General features: G+C 45.6%; 1 protein-coding gene across 8 annotated transcripts in view; it reads right to left on the reverse strand.

The window, feature by feature from the left end:
• Positions 1 to 22713, reverse strand: part of SLC8A3 (solute carrier family 8 member A3) — a 112031-nt gene extending 89318 nt beyond the window's left edge. For 6 of the 8 annotated variants that reach the window (XM_077784118.1, XM_077784117.1, XM_077784116.1 and 3 more), the window contains exons 1-2: positions 22659 to 22703; positions 1265 to 3076 (exon numbers count right to left, since the gene is read on the reverse strand). In XM_077784118.1, the coding sequence (XP_077640244.1) occupies positions 1265 to 3030 (1766 nt within the window). In that variant the 5' untranslated portion in view covers positions 3031 to 3076; positions 22659 to 22703. Of the gene's footprint in view, positions 1 to 1264; positions 3077 to 22658 lie in introns of those variants that run through there. The other 2 variants (XM_021540746.3, XM_077784120.1) reach the window with 2 other exon arrangements.
• Positions 22714 to 23006: the final 293 nt, after the last annotated feature.

Here is a 23006-nt window from a genome sequence, read left to right on the forward strand (position 1 = left end):
CTCTTCCTCTACCAGGAAGAACATATAATCAAGCATCAAGACTGTGGCTATTAGCTGATTTAAACGGTTTAGTGGGCTAAAACAGAAGGGCCTATCAAATTAGGACATCCCTACTTCAAATAATTTAATATATTAACATCCTTCTGGACACTGTATTGGGAGGTTTGGTACAAATATTTCCTTTCTCTGATGTCAAATACATGCCTGCACAATTCATCCTGTGATAGGTCAAGTGATTAGGTTTTAACAAAAGGAACTAGGCATTTAGGAGTTTTAGCACCAGGCTCACACCTCTGTCCTCCCTGCTCAACTAAAGGATTTTTCTCATTCCTCACTACTGTTAACAACAGGTACTTAGAGCAATTAGTCATTCTCGCCTCTCTGGTCTTTATCACTTCCTAGCTTAGCATCAGCTACTTAGTATGCAATAAAAAAAAAAGCTGAATTAACAGGATGGGTGCTGCTTTCCTTATTTATTCTGTATGAAAACACTGGGTCATGGAGCCACACAGGCAGGCTGTGATCTGCAATGCTTTAGACCATAATTGCCATTTGCCACAGTATTTTATAAAGGGGAAAACCACAGGTAGCAAATGAACAGACATAGAGCGATTATAGAGAAGGTGATTTGGGAAATACAGGTAGACCATAGAGTCATAAAGACTGCAGGGATTTCAGGTTCAGCAGAATAGCTTTGCAGCTCTGCCTGTGCTGGGAATTAGCTGCCACACAGGCCTGCCAGTTGCACAGGCAAGCCTAGGGATGCAGGTATGAAGTATTGCTCATGTGAAAATAAAACCCCAGGACTACTGAACAGCTCTTGCATGGTTGGGAATAATTGTTATGAACCTTTAATCTAGGGATTGCAATAAAATCCTGTGTTCCCTATGTTTGGTGTTCAAAAAGAGGCTTTCCCCGTATTTGCCCGGCCAAGAAAAACCTATTTTTTTTCTTCTTCCTCTACTTTAACTCTCAATTAACCCTTAGCTTTATTACAGGACCTCAGAGAATGATGTATTTTGTTCCTATCCCCTGGTCCCTAGTATTTCTAAGCCTTAATTTGTCATTCCCAAGAGGGAAGGGACAAGAGCTTTGAGCTCTTAAATCCTGCTGTCGGCTCTTGCCTGATAGAGGTAAGCAGGGAAACTGATAGAAAGCTGAAGAAAGAAGCCTGTCCCTTGTCAGCATTCACCTGTAATGGACTCAGAATGTGGGGTTAAATACCGTAACTAGACCCGAGAACAGAAATTAATGGGGTACTTACACAGTTTCATCATTCTTGAACTCCAACTCCCCGTAAGTGTCTTCAAAGTCTTCTCCACCTCCCTTCGCTGTCCCTTCTACTGTCCTAAATGGCACTATGACTGTACCCCGTGCACCTGATGTCCTTAGGACTTTGACTTCCATCACACCAATGCTCTCACTGACATGTATAATGTCACACTCAAATGTGAAGATGCCAGCGTGGTCATCATCCAGTATAGTCACTGTGGCCACACAAGGAGAAGCCAACATGGCCTTTGGGTAAGGGGAGTTATTGAGCTCTGGAGGTTCCTCACTCTCCACCACACGGAGATTACTGAGCCGCACAAAGAAATGCTCATCTTCCTCAAATATGTCATCATCAATAATTCCCACCGAGAACTCCTTCTGGGTCTCCCCAGATTTCAAGACAACAGTCCCCTCTGTGAACTCATAGTCAGCACCAGCATTGGCAGAGCCATCCTCTGTTTTATAGTCCACATAGATGGTCTTGGACATGTCCCCTCCTTTCCGCACCACTGTCAGGAGAACGGCACCACAGTTCTCAAGACACTGGTAGGAGCATGGATCAAAATAAATTTTGGAGATGAATTCCTCAGGTTCTTCTGGCCGTACCTCATGCAAGCTAGTGGTTCTCTTGGCTTGCTCAGCTGCGTGCTTTTTCAGAATATTGCCAGCTCCCGTCATCATTCTGGTTGCTTGAATACGATAAAAAGCTCTGCTCTTCTGCTGGTGAGACAAGGCATAGTAGTTGGCCATCTCCACCAGCTGGTCCAAGTCCTTTTCTGGGTGCTTTTGCTTCAGGTCCTTTAGGATTCGGATCATCTCTTTGCGAGATTCATCTACCTCCTTCCCCTCCACAGTCACTAAGTTCCCATCTAGAAAGTGAGAGTTCATCATCTTGCCATCCATCTCAATTCCCTTAGGGTGATCACCTTCTGATTCTATGATAATGCCCCTGTGCTTATCAGTACGGTACTTTTTGTGCATATACTTATAGAAAAGTAGACGTCTATCTGCTATCCAGGCCAGAACGACACAAAGTGGAAAGAAGAATAGAGTGAGCAGGCCTTCCCAAACCTGAACCACACCTGGAGAGAAGACAGCAAGGATCATGTACAACCAGATGTAAGCAAAGATGCTCCATGCAGCTGTGACAAAAAAAACCCTCAGGTGTTTTATCTTCCTGGTTTCCCCATCAGGGATCACATAAACACAGATGGCAATGATGATAAACATATTGAAAGCAGCGCTGCCAACAATTGTAGATGGCCCCAGGTCTCCAGCTATGAATCCATGCCCACACACTTCTATCAGAGACAAGAGGATCTCAGGAGCAGAGGAGCCCAGAGCCATAAGGGTCAAGTTGGAAACAGTTTCATTCCAAATCCGAATGGTGGTTGTTGTGGTCTCTCCATTGGGTTTCTTAATTGTTATTTCTTTCTCCTGTGATGTAATGACCTCTATAGATGCCATGAAACGATCTGCAATGATGGAGACTCCAAGGAACATGTAGATCAGCGCTACAAAGTATACGATAACACGGGCAATTTTGTCCCCAAGGGATGGGTTTTCTGGGTACCATATTGGCAGGATAACACCCTCCTTGCAGTCAAAAGATCCTGAACACGAGCTGTTTTGTACTGTACTGGTTGAGTCTCCCGTCAGGCCAGCATCCACCTGCAAACCATGCAAAAACAGCACAAAAGTAACCAGCCCAAAATGGAGGAAGGCTGAGGTGACAGGCTGCAAGCTTAACCACGCCATACACAAGATGCAACTTCCACTGTGTAGATCCAAAAAGGCCAAGAACCTGAAACAAACAAAACAGAGAGGGGGGAGGGAAGCATGAGAGAGAAGGAAGATGCAACATTTACCCAAATGCACTTCAGTATCTCACCACTGAAGAGTACTGGTACAGATGTATGGGCTGTCTCTGCCACTTTGAAGAAGGTATTTAGCAGGGACTCTAACAAAATGAAGCATTTACATGCCCTGCAGATGAAGATCAATTGCTAGAAAAATAATACAGAGGAAAAGTGTGTGTGTGTATATATACATATACATATATATAAATAGTTCATATATATATATATATAAACTCATATAGATATATATATATAAAATATAGCTCATTCCTGACTTACATCATGTGCAAGAGGAGAACTGAGTGCTCAGCTACCACTCACCTAGTGATGCCATAGTTATCCCCAACACATAGCACTAGCTGTCAAACCTAAGGACCCCCCTGACTCAGAACCCAAGGAATAAAACAAGCAGTCTCTAGAAACATTAAAAGTACCATTTAAGACCAGTGACCAATCTCCAAAGGAAGTCAATTTGTAAGACATGATTTAGTCATAAATCATGGAGTACCTTTGTAGCCAAATCATTCCCACAAAGTTCCTTTCCTAACAGGCTGCAGAGTCTGCAGAAGGGTCCTATGGCTCCCCCAAACTTCTGATGCATGGGGAGTCCATGTTAAAATGTAAAGGTATCAAATCAGAAACAGGGCAGAAGACTTATGCTTGGCAAGTGCCAAAGGCCATTTATCACTAGCTTCTCCTTTGCCATCTGGACAGTCACATTTTACATCAATAATCATGCTTTTAAGTGGTCACAGAAACCTACAAAAATGCTACATTTAGGAAAAGTTGTGCTCATAAAACTCAGAAGACAGAGCAAAATGCACATACCCCCTACCATTCCCTCTGCATCCCTAAGAAATTGATATATTTTAAAATATCTCCTAAAATGAAAGTAATCTCTAACCTAAAATACCATACAAAAACAATGGAGCTGATTGATGTAGCACATAGATTTGGCATATCACTGCCCAATAATACCTTCTATTACTTACAGATTACATTGCTGTAGGGCTTGCACCACTTAAAATTGGATTCTGAACCCTTCACATTATCATGGATCACACTATTCTCCTTCCTTCATCATGGGCCTCTGGAAGAATTTGATCACAGGCTTAACTGACAAATCACATTTGTGAGTCCAGACACAGGCAAATATCTCACAGGAAACATCAACCTTAATAGTGGCATTATCTACAGCACTTGGAAGGTTCAAAAGCCTTAACTCCCACTAACTTTCATTGAGGTTTGTACTGCCAAATGAGCAGGCCTGGGATTCATTTCCCCTACTGTAACTACCCAAATCTTGGGCAGCAAGTCAAACCAAGTCTCTCAGGCTCCCTTTGTAGTAAGAGGAAAGAGACACTCATTTCCAGGGAATGATCCTTCCCATCCCACCCCGTGCTGACACAAAAGATATATTTAAGACCTACATTTCCAGAATGGATTAATTCCCTTTATACCTCTCTCTACTTTCTCAAGAGGGTGCCCAGTCAGGCAGTTTAGAGCAAGATGCCTGAACTTCAGATGACAGCAGTTCAAACAGATGAACTAGTTCCTGAACACTCGAGGAGATCCACCCTCCTCTCTGAACTGTAAATATTCCAGACAACATTATTGTGTTATCAGCAGTAATAAATGCATCTCAAATGGCTATTTTATCATCATACTGCGTTGCCTGCCTATTTCCAAAAGCGGGTGCAATCTTCCCAATATCAACAAAAACATTTTCAACTTTCAGATAAAAATCTATAAAGACAGCAAAACAGGAGGGAAAGTGTGAACACAGACTGCAAATGAACAAAACTGTTCCTGACAAAGCACAACAGAGGGAAGAGAATTGATTATGCAGTATCAGGATCACAAATCCATATCTGACACCCTTGATATTAAAAAACAATACAGTTCTTCATGCTGCGTGGACTAATTCAGAAGATTGAAATTCTCCCATGTTCGCCTACATACCTTCCCACTCCAACGCCTACTTACCTATCCACCTGTATCCTAAAGCCCTGCTGCCTGATTGAGCTCCCAGGGATGAGAGGGACCTCAGCACCAGTGAGGACTGCTAGACAGCCCCAGCCCAAACCTTGAAATCTCACTAAAACATCCCAGTGCCTGCACAGCTCAGGGTAAAAGGGAGGACTGAGCTACCCAGCAAATACAACTCATTCAGTTTGATGCTACCATTTTCTCCTCCTTCTCTCTCTGCACAGTATTTGCCTAGATTTCGGGCTGCAGGGTGTTGGGAAACCTCTGAGAAAGGGCCAGTGAACATGCAGGCCAGTGACTATGAGCAAGCCCAAGATCTCTAGGCTGCAAGGTAGATGTGTGCACATGACAGCAAAGATGACACATCCCAGGTGCCTCTGACACAAGGTGCACACAGAGACCAGTTGCATTGCACGAGCACAGCAGCTCCAAAAACACCCCAGGCACATTGGATCATCCTTTTCCATACTGCAGCTGCTGGCAGGTATCCACCAACCTCTCAACACTTTCAACTCCCAGCTCCTGTACCACTTCCAGTAGGTGCTGTGTCTTCCAAGATCAGCCATGTAGAAATGGCTGACAGAAAGACAGGAGTAGTTTCAAAAACATAATATGTGACTCAAGCACCTAAATTTGGTTTCAAAAATTATTTAGGAGTCTAAGTGTCACTTAAATTAAGAGCCTTGTCTAGGAATAGTGCAATGACTAAATGCCCTCTGAAATAAATCACTGCTACCACCAACCTCTTTCTCTGTGGGACAAACAACTTCTGTAATTAACACTGTCTACCTTCTATAATGTCATGATGGTCTATTGCTAGGCATTCCTCAACACACTCCAGGACCTTGCCAGTTCTGTTTAAATTTTTAATTTTATTTTAAGCAGAGGAGAATCGTACTATTATTTATCAAACTAATATTATGTTATCTCAAAGACAATCTCTACCAGGGTAGCCTCTGTTTGTGTGTTAGGATCTTCAAACTCAGGCTGTGTTTTAGACTAAAATCTCAGAGTTCAGGAACATTTTTCTTCACTGATTTTCATTTGCTTTGACAACAAGTAGAGGTCACAATCATTTTTCTAAAATGAAACGATAATGACCCGATCCTGTAATTCTTTGCCACAGATAAAACTTCCCAGTGGGATCAACAGGAACTTTGCTCACAGCCATGCTGTCTAATAAGATCTTAATATATGTTCATTAACATGAAAAACAGTAACCTAACCAAACTGAAAAATATAGTGAAGCATTCTTATGGTCATCCCCCTGTTGAGAACTGCTACAAAAATGCTTTATAACAGAATAAAAGCATTAAATTTTAAAGCTGGTCTTAAGAAAACATTGAGATAATGATTTGACACTCAGGTGACAGAGGACAGAAGAGTTAAAACTCACTCTGTAGCTCCAGGTCAAAAAGGTCATTTATATAAGGTGCATGTTCTCACTAAGATATAGCTACTAAACTCAGTCCAAAAACCAGTGGAGGGAACTCCTGGCCTGCCTAGAGTGCAGCAGACATGCAGCAGATTCCTCTAAGCAGCACCACTGATCTCAGCAGGGCTGACTATGACAGGAGCCAACCTTCAGTTCGAGACCTGCTCTGAGCACCAGGCCTCCAGGTGGGATTGCACAACAATCCTGAGTCACTCCTTGGCACTCAGGAGGCATCATGGTGTCACCTCTCTGACACCAGTGAGACAAAACACCCATCTGGTGAAGAGAGGTGTCATTCTAGCACTGTCACTGCCCTGGCTCTACAGGATGTGAATAGCAGGAGGCTACAGCAACAGTAGAAACCTAGTTGGTACTGGGTGATCACAAGGATCGTAATTTCCTCTACCTCTCTGCTATCAGACATAATTTTCGTCCACAAGTCTCTGCCCTGCTACTGCTTCCAAACTGATTACACAGAAATAAGGGCATTGGCAGCGAGGGGACCAGAAAGTGTCCCCTGTAGGGTAAGTTCAAAGCAATCAATCAATGCAAAAGAGAGACAAAGTGCTGTGAGCATCACTGCACCAGGATGAGCAAGCATTCAACAGCACTGTGAAGACACATAATAGTTATTTTAGTGGAAGAAACTCCTTCTACCAGAGTTAACAATGGCCACATCATCTATAAATGCATAAATAGAACCCATAAATAAAAAGATGAGTCTTGAAATGCTTCTGAAGACAGTCCAGAGGGTAGTATGGTCCATGCTTGTAACAATTAAGGTCTCTTCCAACCCAAACCACTTTATGGCTCTATGAGACAATTCTATTTTATAATAGCTGAATTTCAGACGACCGATGGTTTGTCTCCTGTGGATTTGGCATGAAGCTGGCAAGGCTATACTGATACCTTATAATTTAGCTTTTTGTATACAACTTCTCACATGATTTTAAGGGTAATATTATTTTCAAAAGGAAGGCTTTACAAGAAATTAAATCAAGAGGCAACATAATACAATGATGGCTGATACTATGTAACCTCTACATACCAAGTTCCTAATATCACTGCTCATTAAATACAAAACCAAAGGCAACCCCCTAAGTCCCTATTAATTTCTTACTTAGGCAAAATGCCCCTTAAACCATCAAAAAAGTCTTTGGATTTGACCTAGAAATAAGATTAAGTCTTCTGGCACCTCCCTCTTTTTCCCTTCTTCCTCCCACCTCCCAGATAAATGAGACATAGGAGTACATCTGTGGCCATTCATCCTCTCTCCCAGAAATGAGACTAGCCAGGAAAGACAGCTGATTAGATCTCAGCACGGGGTGAGCCCCACTCAGACGTGGGTGCTGCACTGGGGCCAGGCAGAGACGGCTCAAGGTGCACTTGGCAAGCATCTGTTCCCAGCACAGAGCAGATCCAGCCCTGCTATCAGCATCATCTCACAGCCCTGCTCCAAAGCTGGGGGAGACAGAAATAAGGCTCAGCTTAATAACATGACTTCACATTCCTCAGTTCCAAAGCACATAAAAGCTTTTTGATTGAACATACAGGGTTTTTCATAACCATAAGCAAAAATTGAAATTATAGCCTTTCTGCAAAGAACACACATAACTGAGTTTTCACAGAGGAGGTATTATACCTAATGCATGGTCATCCCTCCCCTAAAATAAAAGCACAGTAAAATATTTAATACAAAACAAAGCCTATTTTTCAATTTTCTCCATTGAAATGCTATTGAGCCCTTTGCTCATCACTACAATAATAGCATCCAGAATGCAAGTTTTTACCTGCATGCCAAAAGCCACAGCAGTGTTATCAGATCCATTTTATCTGACAAGTATAAATTTCCAACACAGACCAGGCCTTAAACTGTCAGACTAATGGCACATGCCTGCCTATCTGAAACTAGCAAAAACCAAGGAGCCCAAGCTGACTTCACACAGATTATGACACAGCAATAGGTAGTTTACCTCTGTACTACTGCACCAGCTAGGTTTTATGAGGGAAACAGCACCATAATTCACGTCTAGACCATGACAGATCCCCACAGCTCAGCTCAATGGAAAAGTTATGGCAGAGAGCTATAGGTGCTTGTTGCTTTGCACCTCACAGTAAACATGCCAAAGCCCAAAATTAGCTGCCTATGGTTTAATCCCCTTGGTATGTGTCAAAAGCAGCCTTTCTTTTTGCTCAAAACAGTGCAAAAAATGCTACCACAAAAAGAGCTACCAGCTCTCTTAGCAAGTCTTTAATATTTACAAGCTGGTGTCTCTACTAATTTGAGCGATATCCACCATTCTAGCATGGTAAATAAGTGTTAATTGACATAACAACTCAAAGTCTACTAATTCCTTACAGAAATGCTGCAGTGATGAGATCCAGCTACATTTGGTAATCCCAGGGGCTGGCCCAAGCAGAGCACAAGTCTGTGTACAGCTAGGATCAACCTCCAAACACTCAACTTGTCCTGGGGAACCAGTCCACACTGTTTTTTCTGTATTTTAGTATTCATGATGCTCCTGAAAAAGCAGGGGCATAAATAGCTAACCCATAAAGATGCCTGTACTTAATTGTCCCTTTCCAATACCCCACTGACTGCACTTGACCGGCCAGGCATTTTATTTCCTTGCTCACACCTGACCTGAAAAATATCTGTATAGAACAGACAGATATATGGACAATGGAGCTGCTACACAGCTCTGTACACAGACATAGGAGGGGGCAGACACTGCAGAAAGCCTCCAGTGGGCAGCCACAGCCACACTTAAAGAGCCATCCTTCTTTATGGAATGTGGCAGTGCAGCCTCCTTAGGAGCCATGGTGTGCTCACTCTTCCACTCCCCGTACATATCTGTGCCTGAGATTCCTCAGCCTGAGAGACAGCAAGAGCTGCTCTTTTTTCCCCCAGAACCATAGCCTCTTTGACATTCAAACCCCAAAACCTAGTATTTAGGCTGACATACAGAGTAGTACTGGGCACACTCCTGCTTAAAAGGCAGTATTATCTGCTCAGATGTCGATGAGGGTTTCTTCTTTTCATGAATATTACACAATCTCACTGTTGTTTTTCCAGGACTTTCAAGAAGGCAGTTCACACAGGAGGTAGCAGGGATCTCTGGAGGCCATCTACTTCAAAATCCTGGCTCAAAGAGGGCCACCTAGAGCCAGTTGCCCAGGACCACATCCAGCTGGCTTTTGAATATATTCAAAACATATTCAAAAATATATTTGAGGATATTCAAACACAACTCCTCTGGTCAACCTGTGCCCATTGCTCAGTCACCCACATAGTAAGAGATTAAGAAGCACAGCTATGGGGGCCAGGCCTTCTTGTGACCACCACATCCCAGTGTTAGGGCACAGGGGCCCAGAGCAAACTCATTCTGGGTACCAACTGCACCTGGAGCTCACTGCAGTGTCTCAGTGATAGCCACATGTGCAGTTGGCAAAAAGTTACTGTTGTGGCCTTTCAGAAGTCACTGGGAAGCCTCCACTACACATTTAGAGGCAGACCTTCAAGGATCAGTTAGCCTTTTCAACACATTTAGAGGAATTTCTAAACACATTTAAAGCCTTTAAGTGCTTGTATGCCATTACAGGTGAACTCCCCATTCTTCCCAATGACTGAATGGCCCCAAAATGAAAGGGAAGGTTCAGCCACATTCTCCAGACTCTTATGCTCATGATGTGAAAGGCTCAGTGAAGACTTGGCTTAAAACCTTCCCTTTTTAGGTTTAGGAGGCTGAGGGAAATAAAGATGTAGAGTTACTTGGTCACCCACTCAGTGGTCCCCCTGCCTCTTCCATGGACTTCAGCTTAAGGAGACAACACAGAGCACATGACAACACATGGGTTTGCATCAGGCACTGGTTCCTCTGCTGCAGCCTTCAATTCACTGGCTTTCATCACACTGTCTTGCTGGTTTATAAAGAGTAGTGAAGACCATTTGGGGAGCAGTAGGGGAAGGGGAAAAACATTTCAGCAGTGTGAAGAAAACTTCTTGTCAGTGAAAGACATTTTATGTACTGCCTGTGGCAGCACATAGGGTGTGTTATTTACTGCTCCTGCTTCACAGACATATTATACTGCTGGTTCAGGTGCCACCATCAGAGTGCAACATATCACCTAGTGACTCACAGCATCCTACAGATGACAACTGCAACTCTGACATTTCTTTAGCATTCTGGTGACAGATCTGCAACTGTTACAATTAAAGACTCTAGGATTTGTTGTCAACAGTGCACTTGTGCTGCACAGCCCATAGTTATTTGCACACAGAGACAGGCTAAATGAAACATAAAGAGAGAAGAGGTGTTGTAGTCATACCTCATCTTTAGATTCAGACTTCGTTAAGAAAAACACAAGTTTTCTCACAGAAAACACCTATTTGAGGCAAACAAAAGCCACATGATGTAGTGGATTTGGTGCAAGTAGGCAGGCAGAGAGTCCTTCCCTACTTGTCTCTCAGGCTCTTGGGACAGCCACCAGCAAGCCGTGCTGAGTGCTAATCCCAGGAGCTGGGGCACTCACTGTTCGCATCCTCTAGAACAGCTTTATTTCTTAACTTCTCCTTCAAGGAAAAATAAAAATAAAATGTATTACTTTTTTTTGTTTATATGCAGCAAAAAAAAAGTTTTTACCAAAAATGCCACATCACACAGAAAAGAAATTATAAACCCTCCACAAGTCTGCTCAGAAGGGCCTATTTCTGGCTCAGCAAGAAAGAAAATATTAAAAAAATTAATGGAGGCAGACGCAGAAAATGGGGAAGTGGGAGACTGGGCAGAAAACTGGGAGGGGAAAGGAGAAGGTTACACTTCAGAAAGCATCTTTACTACTGTAGCAAAAACAAGTGGTTGTTGTTTGTCATATTAGGAAAGCCCTCAGCCTAATTAGCACAGATTTCATTTATTTCAGAGTAGCTAGACCAAAGACAGAAGAGCTGCCTAGTCCATGCCTCAGGGACTTCCACTGCCTTCTTCCCCTTGTGACCATTATTTCCTAGTACTTTGTCCAGCTGAGTTTTAAATTATCCAAGTGATGGCATTTCCACAACTTTCCATAGAGATTCCACCATGATGTAATTTATCTTGGAGACTTTAGCTGTCTTCCTTATATTTAGGATGAAATTAAGAAAATTTATGCTGCTAGTTCTCATTATTATGTCCTTGGAGCACTCTCAACCATTCTCCTCCCTATCTGAGATTTACATGCTTCAGATACTTGTAAATAGCTCTTCTCCTCCACAGCTTTTCTTTGGCCAAAGCATACAAATTTATTTTAATCTTTATAAATTAGCCCAGGCTGCCCTTTAATCATTTATCTTCATCTCCTCTTGATTCTCCATCTTCGAGGCAGTCAGAAGCAGACGGGTATCTGGGAGAGCCATACTCAGTGCCTGCTCCCACCAAAACCAACAGCAGATCTGCTCTCTTTGGAGCAGGAAAGCCACACCTGGGCAGTGAAAACTTGCCTCTCAGCTCTGCTGTACAATATGTTTTCATGAGATACTGGACTGCTACAAAGGTTAAATCAAGACTGATACACAGAAACATCTCACTGTGTTGGTCATTTTTTAAGATTTTTCCACCTGTTTGCCATGCGCCCCCAGCACGGTGGGACTGGCACAAGGAGTACAGTGCTGACTGCCACGTGTGGAACGAAAGCAGAGATTTCCAGAGTTTCAACCAAAAAGTCAAGGTCTCCAGCTGAGATGTGGGAAATACACTGTAACACGCCCACTGCTTCTGCAGATCTGAGCACAGGAGGAGGCATGAAAAATGCACTGAGCTATGGGTTACCCTCAAAATACCTCCCACTTCACTTGGAAGGTGCCAAAACCTGTAAATTCACCCAATTTGAATACAGTTATCAAATAATACTCCACACAGCACCCTCACCCACCATATATCCCCACATCTCTCTTATTGACAATTTAGATATCTTAATCCTTTGGTGTTATTTCAGCTGCTAATTCTGCAACTGCTTTGAAAAATATACCCTTGCATCCACCATGATTAATTCATTCTTCATAAGTCCAGGCTGTTTATTGCTCTTTGCTCATTTCTGCACTAGCTGTTTACAGATTCTCTTTTAATACTAGCTCTGTTATTTGCTAGAGACTCAAGTCATATTTACCATATGGTAATTGCAGAGATGACACGGACAACAAACAGTGGAAGCTGAGCCACTACAGCAATTACAGTAAGTGGCAGCAGTCTCCAGGCTATCTGCTGCCCCACCTCCATTTCTTCCCTCCCCACCCTCTGACAGCTTTCCCTGTGGGCTGCATAAAGCCATATGCCACTCTGATCTCTACAGCAAAGACAGGCAGAAATTTGTTCTTCACTACAGAATTACTGGACAGGTTGATTCACCTTTTTCCTTTCAGTTTCTGTTCCAACTGCAGGTCTGCCCTCGCTGGCTGGCTGCCCTGCTTTGTCCTGCCAAGGGCAGGTAATCTGAAATATTGTCTGGAGCTAGACACCCCCAGTACTCACATCCTTCTTTCTCACCATTACAGCCTTTCCTCCTCCGCCTCATCTATGGTCCCAGTGTACCTCAGATATTCCCCCAAAGGAGTTGCAAAGAATCACATTTCAAAGGGTGGTTATAAGCTTAATGGAGCAGCTCGTTTTTAACCCGCTTGGACACCTAGAACCCACTGAAATCACAGATTTTCCATTGGACACCTAAACATGATTAACAATTCCTGCAGAAAATCAAACAGATGACTATGAGAGACTATTGCAGTTTTCTCCAAAGAAAGACATGAGGTTATTTCTTGATTCTTACGTCAGGCAGATTCAGGCAGATTCCATACCCAGATGTCATAGGGCTAAGCCAGTCCATTAAAAAGAGTCAAAAAAAAATCAAGATTACCTATATGCATTTGCCAGCTTGGGGGCAGTGCATACAACAAAGCACTCTGTTTGAAAAGGATGAGACTTCTCCCCTTCGATTTCCAACACGCCTGCAATGATACTCTCCCAATTCCCAGCAGTCAGCAAGTCTTAACTTAGATACCAGTACCGAACATTTGAAAACTGGATGCAGGACATTGTATATCAGAAGAATTTTCTAGCGACATTTATAATAATCATACTGCTATTTATCTCCAAAGTAAAGAAATAGCATTCTCCTGGTATTCAGAGCACTCATTTTCACCAGCTTCCTCCCCTTGACCCTCCCCTCCAAAAGCCTGTTTCTACACAAAGTCATGTTAAAAACTAGAACTATCTTTCCAGCCTAGTCAATTTGCATACCATCAGAGGAGGGCTGGCAAAAGAGAAGAAAGAGTACATAGGACCAGATCTCCTCTGGCATAAATCAGCATAGGTCCAAGTGAGCCCCAGTCAGCAGAGCCAGGTCACTCTATTGAAAGAGATGCCTCAGGAACTTTGGCAACATTTCATACAACAGAAACCTATCCTACTTCCTCCATACAACTATATTCCTCTCCATTCTGCCCTGGCTCCTCCCTCCTCCCAACACTTCATGCTGGCCCCAAATATGCTACAACTAGTCCTGCCAATAGGAGCAGCAGCTGAGTCATGGGAGATGACCACTTCAGCCAAATGCACTGAAACCAGACAAGAGAAGGAGAAAATTTTTCTTCTCCCCACAATCTCAGACTGCGGCATACAAGGCTTCGAGTTTCTCCCCTCCACCATGTGGTCAGTGTCACCTTGGATCAGCACGTGAAGTGCCTTATCCTGGAGGTAAAATGACAGGAGTCACTGGCTTAATGTATGTGCTTGGATAACATACTCATCCCATGCAGCACTCACTGTACAGTCTATTTAAGCCACCAGAGCAAAAAAAGAGGCAGCTTCTATCCTGCCACGGAGGGGCACAGCCTCCATTATGGATCCTAGTAAGTCCATATTTCCATCAGTTTTACTCAGGAGTTTGAGTCCCCTTCAGGGACAGCAAAAATTATTTGTTCATCCTTTTCTGCAAAGAGAGAATTCAAACTGAGAAACATTTAACTTGCTTTCAAGTCCAAATCTCTCCTAAGACTCTGCTGCAGCAAGAAAAATTGCGGAGTCCCGCTCTTTCTGCACATTTCAGTGAAGGACTGACTTGAGCAACAGCTGAGGCAGGAACAAACAGCCTGTTTTCACACCCTTAGTCAACACTCACTCCCTACCCCTCCTGCCTCAGTCCAGAAAGCCTCTTGTGCCCAGCCATGCTTCTGTGGTGGTGCTCTGAACCCCACTCGTCCTGACATTGCTGATGACAGCAACTCCTGTCATCTGGGAAACCTGTCACAAGTCACAGGCAAATAAGTGCTATGCCAAAAGAAAAGCAACAGTCCCCCAACACCAACAAGTGAGGAGCAATGGATATGAAGAGTGTTATCCCAGGCACAGCCACCATTAGTGTTGCATTCAGGTCAGTGACATGAACAGGTAAAAGAACAAGCACAAAACATCTTTGACAAAATGATGGTCACTTTTCAAGACAAAGCAAGCCCTGAAACCAATCAATTTTGCAGTGGGAGTTCAATGAGCAGACAAATGAATAAAATGGGTACTCAGTGAATCTGAGGCCTGTATCAAAACAACCCTCCATGCTGCAGACATAGAAACACTTCTGGATCACCCCCCTGACCCCTCCTCCCACAGCAACCTTGTGGTCTTTCCAAAATCCAGCTACCAAGACCACCACGCCTTCATCTGGTTTGATTGCACCAAGCCCACCATACCTAGTAGCTGTTAGCTGCCATACAGATACTTGCAAATTATGACCGCACCACCTCTTCATGTTCTCTTTTCAACAGTAAATAGATGAGGTTTTTGGAATACTGCACAACCCAACATAACTCCCACATCCCCTCCCTCAGCCTTCGCTGGGAAACTAGCTTTGGCCTGAGGGATAGAGGTGGTCAACCAAGCCAAAGAAGCTTGATGCTAGAAGGCATGGAGTTTTTAAGGGAAGTCAGGAGTTGGGGCAGTTACTGAGAATCATGAAGAAATCTATATATTTAAGAAGGAAGAGCAGAGGCAGGAAAAGGCCACAGCTGGGGGAAGGAGGGGTGTTTGTGACTCACTAGGACACACAAACAGCAAAGAGATGTATCTAGACAGGCAGCAGGCAAGCCAGCAGATTTTTAGGAGTGACGTAGGTGCACCAAGTGCAGCGGAGCATCTTCTCACCTTCAGTCTCCTGGTGTGATTCCCCAGAGGGAAGGCAGCTCCATCATGCTCTGAAGGTTAAGCTGTGCCTTCTGCCTGGCACAGGAGCACATTGCAGCCAATGGGTAAAACTGCCTACCTACTTAAAAGCAAACCCCAACACTGCCAGGAGGGACAGGCTTTATTTTTAGCTGGGACACCAGCAGGGTCACTGCTGGTGCTGCATTTCCCCATGGAAGCCAGGGTTTCATGAAGTGTGCTGTGTGCGCAGGGTCACTGCGGGGGAAGCATCTGTCAGGTCAGCTTTGGGGAGATGGATTATTTAAGTTAAGAGAAGAGGAAACATTTACTAAAATAAGTGAATCTGAAACTACTCTGGAAGGTTAAAATGAAAGGAAGAAATGAGAATTAAAGAGTCAGAGTGGGTGGTAATTTGTGTGAGGCCAATGTCTAGTCCACCCAATTCCAAAAGGCTCATACAGGAGGATACCCCATCATGGCTAACTCCAGCAGCATTCCCTCTGCTTGCCTCCTATGGCGCAAGCTTTGAAAGGCTCATTCTTGTCTAGGGGCTGCAAAACAAAAGCAGCAGCAAGTCATTACCCCTCATCAGAATCCTTCACAAAGGAAATGTACACAGAGACCCACCTTGCCTCACACGTTGAAGACAGCAACACAGCTCCACCTCACTCTGGTCCCTGGGTCCTCACACAGGACCCCAGTTAGCACCAAGCCAGCAGTCTCCCCGGACTCTCACATTAGCCAAGTGAGAGAGTCCATGCTAAGCACTCAACGGTGAGCGCACGGCAGCAGCAAAAACTGAGCCCACCACGGCCCCACAGGGACAAGGAGTCAGGTCCTCCCTTGCTAGTGGGTTTCATGGGTGCAAACCTAATAAAATAGCTGGCACTACTCCCACTTGCGCTGCCAGGGAATGCAGTCTGGAGGCTTCAACATGGAGAGATGGCTGTTGATGAAGTGCTGAGTGCTAGTGTGAGGGTTTCAAGGGACTTGAAAGAATTGAGAGCAGAAGGGAAGTTCTCATTTTATTCTCTTCTTGAAAAACCTGAGTCCATTTGGCATGTTGCATCTGAGAAATAGCTTGGCCTAGACGCTCTGATTTTTTTTAATCGGGCTCAACCCCTGTGCATGTTATTGGGAAGATTTTATATTAAAAATTATTTTGGTTTTTTTTTCTGCTTTTTGTGCTTCTTAATAGCTTAAGAAGTGCTTTGCAGATCTCATCACTCTTAGATTCTTTGCAACTAATTTGCATTCAGTACTATCCGTTTCATCAAGCACAGACTTCAAGGCTGAACCAACTCCAAACCTTAACTGCTGCAGGCAATTCAGGCAGAAGCTTCACAGGTGGAAGCAGGTCTTCTTAAGCCAACCTGAATATTTTCCACCTCTGGTCATTTGTTACCACTCTGCTCTAGCTCTCCCCTCTTTATTGGCATTACTGTTTGCATGGCTATGGCATGAATAAGGACCAGGAATCTGTCTGGCAGAAAGGCAAGCAGAACCCACAACCTGGGCACACGTGCCACTGTGCCAGTATCCTGCAGGGGTGGGACAGGAGCAGAAACAAGCAGCCAGGATGGGAAGCTGTAAAAAACAAGGTCCAGACGACAAGTGTGGTGAGTTCATTAGCTGTATGGCAGAGGCAGGTTTGCCTCTTGCAGCAGTGAATCCTGTAATGCCTCCTGAACCATGGAACAGCCTTGTCCTGCAACACAAGGGCAGAGACATATCCCTGTGTCCATTTTTCCCAATTAACATGTGCTCAAGAGTCTCTGCATAAACCCAGTCAAAACCAGAAAAGAGGCTAAAGGTGCTTATTAAGGTGAACTTGAAGCTCCACATCAAGATACCACTTCCCAACAAGGAAGGCCTCCCTCAAGTTGGTAAACCAAGACATCCACGTCTTAATCACGCAAGACAAATTTTCTTGACAGTAAACAATAGGGAGAGCAAAAGGGCAGGTTCTTCATACAGACTGTTATTCCAAGTAACCTCACTTCTACATGGCAGAGGCAGTGCTGCCTTTGCTCATTACTGTGTGGAGGAGCTGTGGCTCTGGGGCAGTGGTGGAATCCACAGTCTGCCTGGACTCTGACTCTCTCCTAGCACTACTCACATCGAGGTGAGCTAGGACACATCCAGAGTGAGCTGCAGCCTGACTGCAGAGTGAGGTGCAGACATGGTCTAACCCTCCCTGCTTCTGCCCCTACTCTGGGGATGGGAACCAGCTTTCACCAGCATGCATGCACTGGCAGGGCACCTTCTGATGTCAGCACTGGAATCCCACCATTCATTCCTGGACATGTCACCTTCAACACAAGCTCAGCAGTCAGATCTAGGTGCCCTCTCTCAGGTACATCCGTGCATCACTACACTTCCTCTGATTAAAACTCTATCCCGGGATGCTGCTGTTTGCTTTGAGACAGCCTCCAAATGCCAGCCTAGGAGAGGGGAGATGAAAGCAATGGCAATGCAGTCTCATCTGTCTATAGTTCCTAAAACTTTTTGGCACCTCACTGCTTGCAAAACATGCCCAGCAGCATAGGATATTTAGTATTTCTGATTGCTCTTGACCTGGCTGTCTCTGCTGCTGCCCTGAGTTAGGAGGCTTAGGTAAAAAGACAGCAGAGTACAGGAAGGCAGCAAACAGAACAAGCTCAGTTCTGTAGCCTTGAAATAATCTGCTAGTGAATGGAAACAGAAGCTTCTACCTAAATCTGAGTGCTCTGGAAGAGCTCCCTGTTTTATTATGATGGAAAATCCTCATTGGAGTGTTTCATTAGAAAACAAGCTGTCATGAAAGAAATGTTAAGAGCACTAAGCTCCCTTCTCTCCCATGATGTCAACTGTCAGACACATCAATGACAGCTCTGCTGTGTGATCAAAGGCTCCAGCAAGCAGATTTAAAGACAGAATTACCAGAAAATTGAGTTGAAGGAGCATGGGGGCATGATAATCACCTGTTTATAAATGTGTCTTATGGGGCAAACTAATTACTTTATGATGCTGTACTGCAGGAACAGTGGCACCTGGGTCTCATTGTGACACTACCAAGATGGGGTGGTGGTGCTACCTTCAGAACAGCATGATACATCCCTGCCACCTTGTGATTTGTTATTCCTGCAAAACCCTGTGATAGAAGTGCCTTATGGGGAGGCTGGGAGGCCATCATAGTAAACTTCTTGTGGTCACATCCATGATGGCCCTCAACCACAGCTTGCAGCTTAAAGCATTAAGGCAGAGGGGAAGCAGAGAAGCCAACTATAGTCCATACCACGTTTGCCCTCAAGCAGCCCAGAAGCCCACTGAAGCTGCAGGAGACTTAAGGTGGTTCCTGGATCTCATTCTCCAGGTAAACAGGGACATGACCTGGAGCCTCCCCTTCATCCCCAAACCCCACTTCACTAAAATCAGCAGTCAGGACCACAAGCTCAACAATACAGGTGTTTTAAAGGTTCCCCAAGAACAGCTTATCATCTCATGTATTTCTCAATGCATTAAATTCTTCAGGACAAAGACTGTAATTTACTAAACATCTGTATGGTGCTTGGAAACGTGGGCCCCCAACCAGGCTGATGCTTTTAGGAGTTACCGTTATCTAAACAGTAAATCAACAATAGCATTAATCTATGCCACAATATCTCAACACAGTGGGTGATGGTAGATGGAGCATTACAACTATCAATTTCCTGGCTTCAGAGACTTTTTTTCCCCTATTAAGAAGATGTTTTTGTCATTGTAATTTAATTTCCTTCACTTTTTTTTAAATATAAAATTAGAAATTACCGTCTGGTTTATAAAAAAAATTGGCCAGCAATCAAAGTCATCTTTTTAACTGTGAAGCACATGAAAGGCATCTGAAACATGACAGCAACAAAGAACAAGGAACTATTTGTCAACGCCACTTGGTCATTGGGGAAGCTTAGGGGAGGAGACTGATGTTGTTTGTTTAAAACAAGCAAACAAAACCCTGACAGACAGACCATTTATCTGTATAGTGCTTCACTTGAAAATATTGGTAAAGGGAATACATCTTCACTTGGTTTCTAATAAAAGTGCTGACACATGCTGTTGTGGCCTTGCCCTGCCTGGGGGATAGAGGATGCCTCCCACAGGAAAGACCCTTTAAAAATAAGGGATCGGGCACAACACAGCAGCAGGTCAGCCTAGGCCCTTAGCAATCTCTCTACCTGTCCAACTTGCAACACCATAGCACCTGCCAAGCTTGGATCAGCCTCCTCTGACTTCAAACCCACCAATTTCAGAGGAAAACAGAGGAAGCAGAAAGGGTGGATTTATCCTGGGCACCTCTTTCCTTCCTCCAAGCCAGCCAAGCTGAGGAGCAGTGCCTTGAGCATCCTTGGATTGCCAAGCAGAACAACAGCCCATGACTCCCAACAACACAATGTGCTCCAGTCTGACTGCATCGGACAGGGCAGCTCCTGCTCTACACTGGTGCAGCAGGAACCTATGGAGCACAGAATGGTACGTGACCCAGGCTGTGCTTGGTACTGCTCCACATGTACTCTCCTGTTCCAGGTGCTGAAGAATGCTTCCCACACTGCCCAGGGCAATAGAAAGGACTATCCCACCTGATGATGGCATCTGCCATTCCAGGTGCCATTCTGTTAGCTTTCCAAAGCAAGAGTAGGATCTCTGCAAAAACTAGTGCAGCAATGAGGGGTGTTAGGATGGTTACATATCTGCCTTCCCTCTCACACCCTGTCACCCACTAGTTATTGTAACCATATCCTTACCAAATCCCCACTGCAGGAAGAAAAATACCATTAATTACACAAATGAGAGCCAGGATCTGAAATGTGCCTAGAAGCACACTGGAGGTATGCAAAAAAACAGAAGCTTACTTGCATTTCCACTTTAAGACCTCAGCAGTGGGATTACTACAGTCTGTCCTACCTTGGGCATTTGAGCAATGCTTAAGCTACCCATTTATTAGTGCAGGACTCATATTTGGCTTTAAGGAAAAGAAACCAGACTGCTGTACTGCACCTTTTGTCTAAGGCTCTCTATACCCCTCAGTCATTTCCTTCCCCGCCCTGGTTGATACTACACCCTTCTATTTACAACACAGGGTAGCCAATTTGCCTCACGTTGCGCACTCGCGGCAGAACTGAGGGCTCCTGGGCTGCTCTCACTCCTCCCCACCAGCCCTTGGCAGTAGCTGGACATGCTCTTTTCCAATATCACTACTTCTACTTAGGAAGCAAGTCTTATTCCAGTTGAACACAGTAGCATGAACATGAGCACCAAATGTGACTTTCTCAGCTAAACCATGATCAAGGTAAATAAATGCTTCCAACAGCAGTGGATGGATCAGGATTAGGGACTCCCTAAAAATGCTTGTGCCACAGGGGAGTGATGTCTCTCCCTGCTGCACTGAACCTATAGAGTACCTTCAAGGCCTCTGTGTCTTGTGTTCCCCAAAGCCAGCTCTGCTGTCCTGGGCCTCCCACCAGTCTCCCAAGGACCACGGGATATGTGCTCCAAAATGAGAAGGTGCTACCAACTGTTACCAAAGTCTTCCAACCCTGTCATTTCCAGAAATAAAATAAAATTTTAAAAAAGCTCAAAAAAAAAAACCAACACTCTTTTGCTTTATAAAGAGATGTGTGGAATTAAAGGAACATGTATATAAGCATGAAGAGGGGGGAGATGTGTGTAAGGCACCTCTTCTCACCCTGACTGTCCCTCCAGCATTTCCCCCTAAATCTGAAACTGATTTTTAGGGTAAAATCCCCAGAACAAGCCAAGGAACAGCCCAAAAAGTCAGGAACTCAACCATGAAACTACAGCTCCATTGGAGGGGGCAGAGGGGGAAATGGCCATGCTTGTGAATGGCCACGTTTTAGAATAACAGTAAAAAAACCCCCAAAACCAACTGCAATGGTTTCATCTCACACCCAGGGTGATCGATACTTTAGACACAGGTGAAAAAGCATAAAGCTCTGAAGCAAGGCTGGGAGACAGGTAGAGTGTAAAACCAGCCCACATTTAGGTCAGCTCTCATGCATGTGTATGTGTGTGTAGAGTTGCTGTTCCCCTGCCATGGGGGGCTGCGGGCCTGCCGGCGGCCCCGCGCCCTATTTAGGGCAGCGCCTGGCGCAGCAGCTATATTTGACACCCGGGGTAAACAAACCGGCCCCGGCGGACGGAGCGCGACAGCTGCCCAGGACGGCGGCCCCGGCGCCCCCGCCCCACGGCCGGGGATGGCCCGACCCGGCCTCTCCCGGCGCAAGAAAAAAATAAATCAAAAATAAAAAGGAAATTTAAAAGGGGCGGGGGGGGGGGGGGTGTACAAAAAAGGAAATTTATAGCACTGCATAAGAGCCGCTTCCCCCGCCTGGCAGCCCCCGGCAGAACCACCCCCCCCTCCCCGGGCTCCCCGGCATCCCTGCGGGCCGCGGCGCCGAACCGGGGCACCCCCGCCCGGCGGCGGGAGGGATCCCGGGGCGGCCGCGCGCGGTGCCGCGGGACCGGGCAGCTCCTGCCGCGCACGCCCCGCCGGAGCCCGCCCGCTCCGCCAGGCCCCGGCCCCGCAGCGCCCGGCCCGGCCCGGCGCCCCCTCCCCGGCGCGCATCCACCCCGCAGCGCCCGCTCCGCGCCGAGGCTGAGCCCTCCCTCCGCAGCGCACACACACACGCACCCCCCTCACACACATACACACACAAACGGGCACGGAGCCTCCACGGCGCCGGGAAGACAGCGGGAATGAAGCGAGCTCCCAGCGCCTGGGCAACGCTAATTCCCCCCGCTATCCCGGGAGATGAGCCTGCAAAGAGCTCTCGTCCCCCAGCCCTGAGCACCCCCCGCTCCACGGCCATTCTCGTGCAAGGCATGGAGCCCCGATTGGCAGCAGGACACCTGCCCGCCAGCCTCGCGTCTCCCACGGAGCGGGGGTGGCACCCCCTTACTTACCCTTTCTGGCGGCTTTCCTGACTCTTTTTTGGAGGGTCGGGCTGGGGGGTGGGGAGGGGGGGCTCCACTGGTTCCCCAACACAAATCCTTCCGGTTCCTAAAGGGAGCTCATCGCATCTCCCGGTGATTCACCGACGGTGTGTGCGGGTACGGGGGGGTTCGCCTTTGCATGTCAGTCCAAGTTGCCTCGCTCGCTACAAAACCTGTGCTCCCTTTTGCAGCTGTCAGGGAGAGCGGGGAGGTGCATCTGGAAAAGGGGGTGGGGGTGGAGGTAAAATGTTGATAAATCCACCAGCCTTGATCTTCAGCTCCGTGCGGTGGAGTTTGGGGAGGGAAGGGAGATTTAGC

Source organism: Lonchura striata, chromosome 6 (genome assembly GCF_046129695.1).
Source record: "Lonchura striata isolate bLonStr1 chromosome 6, bLonStr1.mat, whole genome shotgun sequence".
NCBI lineage: Eukaryota > Metazoa > Chordata > Aves > Passeriformes > Estrildidae > Lonchura > Lonchura striata.